We start from the raw sequence: 10295 nt of genomic DNA, 5'->3' as shown, positions 1-10295 counted from the left end.
ATGGCTCTGGAAAAAAATTTATTGTATTTTTTCTCATCTGTATTATATTTTCAAACTGTTAGCGGATTTCCAGATCCTATCCGTTCCAAATGTAACAGAAGTAAAGTAAAAAGATACTCAAGAAATGAAAGTTGTGCAAAACCTCAGAGAGACATGAAGAAGGGGAAAGCGCCTGGTGGTCCCGCCAGTGTCCAGCAGGGGACGCTGCAGGCGGCGGACAGAGACGCGACCGGAAGTCAGACTGGCGGCTCTGGGCGCCTGCGACGACTGCTCCTGCTTCCGCTGGTGGCCCAGGACTGCGCTTAGTTCTCTCAGCTTGTTCCTGTACCGTAGCTATGCCGCTAGAAAACCTAGAAGAAGAGGGTCTGCCCAAGAACCCCGACCTGCGCATCGCGCAGCTGCGGTTTCTGCTTAGCCTGCCGGAGCATCGCGGGGATGCGGCGGTGCGCGAGGAGTTGATGGCGGCCGTCCGGGAAAACAGTGAGGCCCGCGAGCGCCGAGTCAGCGGCCTAGGCCGGGGCGGTCTGGGTGCCTGGCTGGGCGTCTCCGGTTGAGGCTTTTTGGAGAAACCTAGGGAGACCTCCTGGAGCGGAGAGGGGCTTGCCTTAGTGGGTTCTTTCCCGCCGCATGATGTTCAGGGAAGCCTCGGGTGCTTGTCGCGGCTAGACTCCCAGCAAAGGCTCCGCGGCATTAGTCTTGACAGTATGTCTGTCAGTGTTTCGCTGCCTGCCAAGGGACACTTAGGGTTCTTTCCCTAGCAGTCGAGTCGAGTAAGTGTCTTCTCCCTGACATGAGGACTCCTTTGGAAGAGGAGCAGACCAGAGCAAACTGAGGATTCGATTCCCCTCCCTTTGGTTTAGTAGCGATCTGAGTGAGGTTGGCTCTCAAGCAGCCCTCCCAGCTTCAAAACCTTAGCTGGGCTATCCAGTCCCACAGTTGGTAGGCGTCTGCTAGCTGACCTTTGGTGGGGAGGGAAAAGCAAGCAGACACAAGTTACCTCATAACGCATGATTTTTGGCTTTTAGATATGGCTCCTTATTATGAAGCCTTGTGTAAATCCCTCGACTGGCAGATGGACATGGAGCTCCTCAGTAAAATGAAGAAAGCAAATGAAGAAGAGTTGAAACGTTTGGATGAGGAGTTGGAGGATGCAGAGAAGAATCTGGGAGAAAGTGAAATTCGAGATGCAATGATGGCAAAAGCAGAGTACCTCTGTCTAATAGGTGACAAGGTCAGTGGAGATGCTCTGCCCTCTCTGGAGATGAGATGCTCCCTTTTTTCTGGAGGTACAGACCAATGTTGCAAATGAGTAATATCTCACTGGATAAATGAATTTTTTTTTTAAGTAGAAGGATAATCATATTTACCTGTACTGAAGAGGCAGTGCAAAGACAGTAGATAAGTGATGTTGCCCACCTAATTCCCTGCTCTTAGCAGAGCAAGGTGTGTGTTAGCCTTCATTTCTGTGTCATTAAAAACAAATACTCATGAGGCTAGAGAGAGGAGGCTCTGTGGTTTAAGAGTACCTACTGCAGATCATCTTGGAGTGAACCTGAGTGCAGTTCTCCACACCAACTCCCAGATATCTTTTGCCTCTAGCCTCCAAAGACATCTGCACTCATGTACACATGCCCCTATACACACATACACATACTTGAAAATAATAAAAAATACTTCTCCAGAAAAACACAAGGGTGCAGAGCTTTTGCCCCCTGTTTACAACATTGGGGTCATTCTCCGTAGTTAACTTGTGTGGTTAGGAAGCATTTATTGTACATTTTAAAAGGTTTACAGTAGAAGGCTGGAGTGATGGGTTGGGGGTTGAGAGTGTTGGTTGCTCTCAAAGAGGACCCAGGTTTGATTCGTAATGTTGTCCATAGCTTACTTTAATTCCAGTTCTGGGAGATCTAATAGCATCCTCTGACCTCTACTGGTGCTTACCAGGCAAACCCCATCATGCAGACATACGTTTAGGCAGTATACTCAGACATAAAGTAAATCTCAAAGAATTTACACTATAATACTTACCATTCAGGGATTGCAGTTGTTTGGCTTTCCTTTGTTCTATACCTTGAGAAATAACCAACTCCAATAGCTCTTTCATTGTACAGTTATGCACTTGTGTATGTCTTGTAGAAAATGAGTAATGAACATGTACTTGTGTGCATAAAATCACTGTATGTTCCACGAATCCCCCTCTTCCATGCATCTGTCGCTGCATCTAAGAGAACTTTGTTAACGATCTGTTTCACCGAAGTCGCATCCACTATTTGAGTAGGTTGTCTGTTCAGCTGGTAGAGATGCACTGATTGTTTCAGCTGGTTTTGCTTTAACCAGTAGTAATAGTTGATTTTTCTTTTTCTTTTTTATTCTTTTATTTTTTTTAAGATTTATTTATTTTGTGTATGAGAGTACACTGTAGCTGTACAGATGGTTGTGAGCCTTCATGTGGTGATTGGGAATTGAATTTTTAGGACCTCAGCTTGCTCTGGTTAACCCCGCTCACTCAGTCCCTGCTTGCTCTGGCCCAAAGATTCGTTTTTATTTATTTATTTATTTTTATTTTATGTATATGAGTTAACTGTAGCTGTACAGATGGTTGTGAACTTTCATGTGGTTGTTGGGAATTGAATTTAGGACCTCTGCTCACTCCAGCAGATATATATAATAAATATGTAAATATGTAAATATTTATTATTTACATAAGTATACTGTAACTGTCTTCAGACACACCAGAAGAGGGCGTCAGATCTCATTACAGGTGGTTGCGAGCAACCATGTGGTTGCAGGGATCCAAACTCAGGACCTTCGGAAGAGCAGTCAGTGCTCTTACTCGCTGAGCCATCTCGCCAGCCTGATTTTTCTTAAGCAGATTGCTGTGGTGAAAAATATGTTCATATGTCTCCTAGTATATATATGCTAGGTTTTTTTCTTCTTTTCTGTTTTGAGACAGGATTTCTTTGTGTAGCCCTAGTTGCCTTGGAACTAGCTCTGTAGACCAGGCTGGCCTCGAACACAGAGATCTGCCTGCATCTGCCTCCCAAACTCTGGAACTTAAAGTGGGGGTGCCACCACTGCCCATACATGCTAGTGTTTCTTTAGGATACTGTTTAGTCTGTGAGGTGAAATTGCTGGGAGAGTGAACATTTTCCTGTGTGTGACCATTTGTGCTACATAATCCTAGTGCTGAATCTACTCTTTAGCATTTGGAAGTAGGATGACATGGTTCCAGTATTTAAAAATAGTGTGAGCTTTTGGATCAGAAGGCCTGGGCTGTATTCCAGCCTGAATAGTCATTATTTATTGCAGCTTCAGTTTTCTCATGTAAAATAGGATGATGCCTTTCTAACCTAATGCTGTTTAAAGATACAGGGAAAGAGTTTAGAACTGCACTAGCCCGAAGAAAGGGCTTAAATTATAAACTGTTGAACTTTAATTTAAAACATTTTTTTAAATTTTAAATTTAGTAGTGGTCATTTTTAAAACTTAGAAATATAGGGGGAAAAAAAAACCTTGAAAAGTAGTATGGGTATGGTTTAGTTTGAAAGAATAGTTAGTATATATATATGACTGAGTGATTTGAAGGTTTTGTCTCAGGTCTTGAATTTTATCAATGTGGCTTAGTCAGCATTGGGTGATTGCTGTTATGTGTTAATGCTATATTCCTTCTATGTTGTTTCAAAACATTCTCCCCCAAAGAAAGGTCAGTTTTTTTCTTTTATTGACTGTTTCTAAATGTTTAATGGTTGCAGTGGTTTTATTATTACTTGTATTTATCATCAATGCATTGTTGCAGATGTTAATGAAGGTCCCTTTAAGATAGTCTTGTTATCTTTTAACTCGATCTCATGATTACCTTTATTTTTGATACAAAATGGCATAAACTCACCTACTGTTTAACTTCCCTCTGCAAAATGCAATCATCCACATCTCCACAAAGCCCTGGTTCCCTGGTGAGGAACAGTATTGTGTTTCCAGGTCTGGGACTAGACATGCCTACTGCTATCCTGACAATTCCATTTATACATTCATGAAGTGTGACTAGTAATTGTGAAACATGCTGTGCAGTCACTGTCAGAAGCAGCAACAAGAATAAAAGTGATTTTTTACCACTGTTGTTGCAAAGCAGTGGAATCACTCTCAGTTGAGATGAGATTGCATATGCATCTATTGAGTGGTCTAACCAGTGACACGAGCCTCCTAAAATGATTAAGAATTTGCCAGGCGGTGGTGGCACACGCCTTTAATCCCAGCACTTGGGAGGCAGAGGCAGGTGGATTTCTGAGTTCGAGGCCAGCTGGGTCTACAGAGTGAGTTCCAGGACAGCCAGGGCTATACAGAGAAACCCTGTCTTGAAAAACCAAAAAGAGACAGAGAGAGGGAAGGAGGGAGGGAGGGAGGGAGGGAGACAGAGAGAGAGAGAGAGAGAGAGAATGAATTTATAGTGAACTTATTTGGAAGTAGTGCTAATTGTTACAGGCAGAAACACATTGTCTATTATTTGGTTTTCATATATTTTTCTCAGAATGAAGTGTTCCCCCAGGCATTGTCTACACTTTCCTCAGCTAAAGAAAACCTTAGTCTTTATCCCAGTGACCCTTTCACTGGCATCTTCATCTCTACTTCTGTGTTGCCAAGCACTCTCGGGAAACTCCAGGGAGCTGATGACTTTGCTAAATTGTGTACTTTTCACCCTTTGGTCTTGAATTTGACAGGAGGGAGCTTTGACAGCCTTTCGCAAGACATATGATAAGACTGTGGCCCTGGGTCACCGACTGGATATTGTATTCTATCTCCTAAGGATTGGACTCTTTTATATGGATAATGACCTCATCACTCGAAACACAGAAAAGGCCAAAAGGTACAGTTAGCAGTGGATATGACCCTGGAGGTAATGGGCTGTTAATAATGTTATTAATAAGTTGGTAGGCCCACATTTCCCCATTTTGTTTTGCTTACAATTGGAATTTGGTCAAAGAGATGACATGCTTACTGAATGAAATACTTAAAATTTTTTTCTTTAAAAAAACTTTAAGAATTAGCATTGTTTCTTTTGTGTCATTTGCTAGCCTAATAGAGGAAGGTGGAGACTGGGACAGGCGAAACAGGCTGAAAGTGTACCAAGGTTTGTATTGTGTGGCTATCCGTGACTTCAAACAGGCAGCAGAGCTCTTTCTCGACACTGTTTCTACATTTACATCCTATGAGCTCATGGATTACAAGACATTTGTGACTTACACTGTTTACGTCAGTATGATTGCCTTAGAAAGACCAGATCTCAGGGAAAAGGTAAAGAAGCCCTTAATATCCTTTTAAAGACTTGTTTCATGCGTTCCTAACTTAAATACACAAAAATCATTAAAATGTTCATTTTAATACCCAGGTCATTAAAGGGGCAGAGATTCTTGAAGTGTTGCACAGTCTTCCAGCAGTACGGCAGTATCTGTTTTCTCTCTATGAATGCCGTTATTCAGTTTTCTTCCAGTCGTTAGGTAAGGATCTGACTTTATCCTCTGGTCCTGTGGGTACATAGCACAGCAGGGCTCTCACGTGCAAGAGATGCGGTGGCTTGAGAGCTACAGGTCTTTACTTAGGTTCTGCCTATTGTGCTTAGTTAAGGTCAGTAACTTGGTGTATTTTATAAATCTCCAAATGTGAGAATGATTTGTGTGTGTTTGATGCCTTTCAGGTTGCTTCTCTTCCATCATGTGAGTCCTAGGGGTTGAACTCAGGTCATCAGGCTGTTGAGCTATACCAAGGAAGCATCAGGCATGGCTCTAGCATCTGATGAATCTTGGATGCACAGCCATTCAGATATATAACCCAAAAGACAACAGAGATAAGGCACAGGCAACCAAAAGCACTCAGTCACTGAGAGGTCTCACAGAACATAAGTATGTTGCAGTGGAGCAAAGCAAACAAAACAGAAAAAAGAGGGATGTCCAGTGCCCCTGAGACAAGATGAAAGGAAGCAGGCCACCACTAAGCTGATGGCTACACTCTCACCAACAGTAAAGTACACATGACCAAGAAGATTCCCTTTTTCTTCTTAAACTACCAAGTTTTATAAAAATGTGGAGATGGGGGCTGGAGAGATGGCTCAGTGGTTAAGAGCACTGATTGCTCTTCCAAAGTTCCTGAGTTCAAATCCCAGGAACCACATGGTGGCTCACAACCACCTGTAATGAGATCTGATGCCCTCTTCTGGGATGTCTGAAGAGAGCTACAGTATACTTACATATAGTAAATAAATAAATCTTTTTTTAAAAAAAAGTAGAGATGGGTTCTTTCTAATACCATAAACTGGTACAATGTTCCTAGGGGCAGCATGGTCTAGGTATATTGATATTTTTGCAAAGTTCAATGTCTTAGACTACCTACATGTTCAAAACCGGATGACTTTTACAAGGTTGAGCTGAAATCTTAGAAACTTTCTGTCAGTAGATAATAATAATTCAGGGACACAGTACACTCAGCATCCCTTCAACAACTGGAAGCTCTAAGGAACTTCACTTGATTGAGACCTATGTACTTAGTCCTTGACAGCCCACTATTGGTATAGTGACATGAAAAGCTTCTCCATACTACAGTGTGCCAAGAAAAAGCCAGTTGGAGAGCAGAATATGAAATATAACTACAATATGTCCAGAAACTTGGTAACTGCTATCTGAAGAGAAGCACTTGCAACACTACGTTAGTGAAAACTGTTTAATGGCTTATAGGATCCTGTTAGAAAGTTGTCTAGTGGCCGGGCGGTAGTGGCGCACGCCTTTAATCCCAGCACTTGGGAGGCAGAGGCAGGCGGATTTCTGAGTTCGAGGCCAGCCTGGTCTACGGAGTGAGTTCCAGGACAGGCACAGTTACACAGAGAAACCCTGTCTCGAAAAACCAAAAAAAAGAAAGAAAGTTGTCTAGTGTGTACCTAACTTTTTTTAGTTGTTAAAGTATTAAGTACCAGGAAGGATTATGTAAATAAAGGTGTGTGGTTTGGGAGAGGGAGACGATGCTTTTCACTTGTGATAATACTCAATTTCTAAAAACAATCTGGCAGAGGATTCTATTCTTCTTGTTCAGCTTGTCTGTACCCCATTAGTTTGCAGTCTTTCTATTTCTGAACTTAGTTATAGTTATTGTGACTTGGGACTGTGCTTACTAACATTACTGTCTAATAATGCTCTCTGCTTATCTAGTTTCTCAGAATTCTTTCCTGTCCACTGCCAGGAAGGGCTTCCCAAACATGCTGCCTCTGCCGTTTTCTTCATAGAACGTAATAATCTTGCATCATGGTTTCATAACCAGAGCAGAAGCATATAGTATTTAGTAAGATAATTTGTATTCCTGTAGATTGCTCATTAATACCCTATATACACTTTACTCTTCAATTTTGTTATCAGTTTACTCTTGTTGCTGTATCAGCCTTGTTAACAACTTATCCTTAAACTTCACATTTTTATAAGTTTCATCCTTCTTTATTGCTTATTTTGTGACTTAGTAAAAATGTCTCTTTTTTGCTTTTGTCTTTCATTTATCACTGTCCCTACTGTTCGTTAAAATTGTAAATGAAAGTTATAGGATTTTGCTTCATTATATAAAATGCTCCTAGTTATGCCGTGATCTGGTGACAGTTACATTGTCAACCTGTCTTTTTTGAATGTATGAGAGGACAGCAGTATGTAGAGATCAAAGCTTCTGTGTTTGATGTCATCTTATTTATTGTAGCAATCGTGGAACAGGAAATGAAAAAGGATTGGCTTTTTGCGCCTCATTACCGATACTATGTAAGAGAAATGAGAATTCATGCATACAGCCAGCTGCTGGAATCATATAGGTCATTAACCCTTGGCTATATGGCAGAAGCATTTGGTGTGGGTGTGGAATTCATTGACCAGTAAGTTTAACAAATTTATGTATCTAAACTGCCTTTTAATGTGTGTTTTCTACATTTTCTGAGTTTACACTGCTTCCCTCAGTTTCAAGGAAGAAAATTTCTGAACTATTATTTTAAAAGTAGCATCTGTCCATGTCTGCCTTCCTTAGGATAGTTTCCAGTGAGATGAGCAAAGCATGGCATAGCAAGTGCTTTCTTTGCTTGAGTAATTGCACCAGTTTATATGGGCTGCAGGTTTTAAAGCTTATATGTAGTGGTATTTCCTCTGATAATGTTGGAGTTATAATTACCATATTTATGGGATTTCTTCTGGTAATGTCCAAGATACAGGTTTCATCAAGTTGGTGACAAAATATGGGACTTGAACACTGCAATCATTGATTCAACAAATACTGAGCTGTTCATGTTTGTTGTTCTTGTAGATGTCTCTGCACTAACTCTACATGAGTGTAGAGAGGAGTAGGAGTGTAGACAGTGGATCTGTCTGCCTAGATACAGCATGCCTGAGGAGGGGAAGCTTGCCCTCTTGAGAATTGTCAGCCATGTGAACATCCCCTTATGCAAAAAAGGAAAAACAGCAAAAAAGATGGGAGAAAACTTAGATACTAGCAGGAGCAAAATTCTAGCATGGCTGTGCCATAGCGGAAGACTAGCAGTTGACTTGGGGCCTTATTGTCCATCGTGTAGAGCTTGGATTTTAAGTCTATGTACTATGTAATGTCATTGAAGGGTTTTCACCGTGAGAGCAACACAGTTACATCCTGTGTCTTACATAGTAAGGGGACTTAGGTAACAACTGGGCTGTTCAGTAGCACAGGCAATTTTAGTGTGGTTGAAGATGTCTGTGTGATAATCCAGAATAGAAAAGTGACAGTTAAAATTAAGTTGTTTTCATTTAAATCTGATCATTCTCTCATGTGGCATATAGTTTTTCATTATATTTTATTATAAAAAAGTCAAAGAAATTTTAATTTGTATAATGAATTTTGTTTTGTACACTTTGTGTGCGTGAATCAGTATCAATTGTTTGTAGCCCTGGCTGACAGGGACTCCTGAAAGCAGTCATCCTGCTGTAGCGTCCTAAATCTGAGGTTGCAGCTGTTCTTCCCTTTGGTTTCTTAAAGCTTTCACTAGGAGTAAAAGGGATGGCAAGTCTCAACCCAGATACTTGCAGATGGTGCACTGAAGTAAGCAATGCTTTAAGAGCTGCTGTAGTCCTTACATCAAACTGCAGTGGATTCAGAGCAGGTCTTGTGTTTGTGTTCTGGGATGGCATAAGGAAGTAGGGGGAAGAAACTAGATAAAGACAGTGTTGGAAAGGAAATGGGCTGCTTTTCCAGTACTGGCAGCCGGTGCTTTTCCAGTTAAGGATTTGTTGACTCTAGCAGTTTATTCCTCAGTCTCAAGTTTTCCGCTGAGCAATTTTCTTACTATACTCATGATATTGTTTTATAATTTCTAGGGCCAGGTTTATTCTAGTAGATGGCTCAAGCCTGCAACACCGAGTTCTATTTTTCTAAAACTAATGGTGGATTTTCTTTTTCTCAATCAGGGAACTGTCCAGGTTTATTGCTGCTGGAAGACTACACTGCAAAATTGATAAAGTAAATGAAATAGTAGAAACCAACAGGTATCCTTATAATCTTAATTGTTTGCTATTGCTGAGAATGGGGTGGTTTTAAGTGCCTATTTGGACAAGTAGGTTACCTCTTGTCAAGGAGTCACGTGGCTGCTAAATAATTCATTTTTTCCCTTTACTTTATTTATAGACCTGATAGCAAGAACTGGCAGTATCAAGAAACCATCAAGAAAGGAGACTTACTGCTAAACAGGGTTCAGAAATTGTCCAGAGTAATTAACATGTAAAACCATTTTAAAATGTATTCCTTTACATATGTTACTTGAAAGCTTTTCTAACTTTCTTCACTGTGTGCCCACTTCAACGGCATCAAATAAATATGTCATTTGTTTCTTTCTGTTTAATTTTTTTTTTAAACATACATGTCTTTAAGTACTTGGTCCACTGATGCCACTTCAGTTATTAATGAAAAATGTTCTTTGTCTTTTACCTATCTATCTGTGTAGTCCACATTCTGAAGGTTATAGTCAGACTTAGTCACCAGGATTCTGCCTTATTAGCAAGTGAGGGAGCTGATGTAGCTGTTCTGTCTGGGTTTAAAGTACAGGTAGGTTACAGGTACTCTACACCACAGTGCAGCAGTATTGCTGTTTAATATGAGCAGAAGATAAAGTAGGAAGTTGTCTTGCAGTCTTACAAAACTAAATACATTCCCCCTCTCAGAAGCTTGCCTGAACTAGATTCGAGAATATGACTTAACTAAAGACAGATTCTCAAAATCCTGTAGAAATGTTTATTTTGGAATTGAACCTTCTAAGCCAAGGAGGC

At 40.8% G+C, this 10295-nt stretch overlaps 1 protein-coding gene across 3 annotated transcripts; it reads left to right on the top strand.

The window, feature by feature from the left end:
* Positions 1-248: 248 nt before the first annotated feature.
* Positions 249-9860, top strand: Psmd6 (proteasome 26S subunit, non-ATPase 6). 3 transcript variants are annotated; one of them, XM_031361538.1, is made up of 8 exons: positions 249-480; positions 1026-1231; positions 4716-4861; positions 5070-5289; positions 5384-5492; positions 7720-7888; positions 9441-9518; positions 9658-9860. In XM_031361538.1, exons 1-8 carry the CDS (start codon positions 336-338, stop codon positions 9752-9754), a joined length of 1170 nt encoding a protein of 389 aa, XP_031217398.1. In that variant the 5' UTR covers positions 249-335; the 3' UTR covers positions 9755-9860. The 3 variants fall into 3 exon arrangements, with proteins under 3 accessions (XP_031217398.1, XP_031217399.1, XP_031217401.1); XM_031361539.1 differs by lacking the exon at positions 249-480 and adding an exon at positions 517-770; XM_031361541.1 differs by lacking the exon at positions 249-480 and adding an exon at positions 837-939.
* The last annotated feature ends 435 nt before the right edge of the window (positions 9861-10295 follow it).

Source organism: Mastomys coucha, unplaced genomic scaffold, assembly GCF_008632895.1.
Source record: "Mastomys coucha isolate ucsf_1 unplaced genomic scaffold, UCSF_Mcou_1 pScaffold9, whole genome shotgun sequence".
Lineage (NCBI taxonomy): Eukaryota > Metazoa > Chordata > Mammalia > Rodentia > Muridae > Mastomys > Mastomys coucha.
This window is presented reverse-complemented; position numbering and strand designations above follow the sequence as displayed.

Bases quoted from the DNA above. Each gene is read 5' to 3' on its own strand.
- Psmd6 (XM_031361538.1), top strand. From the start codon at position 336: ATGCCGCTAGAAAACCTAGAAGAAGAGGGTCTGCCCAAGAACCCCGAC. The intron at 4,862-5,069 runs GTACAGTTAGCA...GTCATTTGCTAG, and splicing joins AACACAGAAAAGGCCAAAAG to CCTAATAGAGGAAGGTGGAG. The intron at 5,290-5,383 runs GTAAAGAAGCCC...TTTAATACCCAG, and splicing joins GACCAGATCTCAGGGAAAAG to GTCATTAAAGGGGCAGAGAT.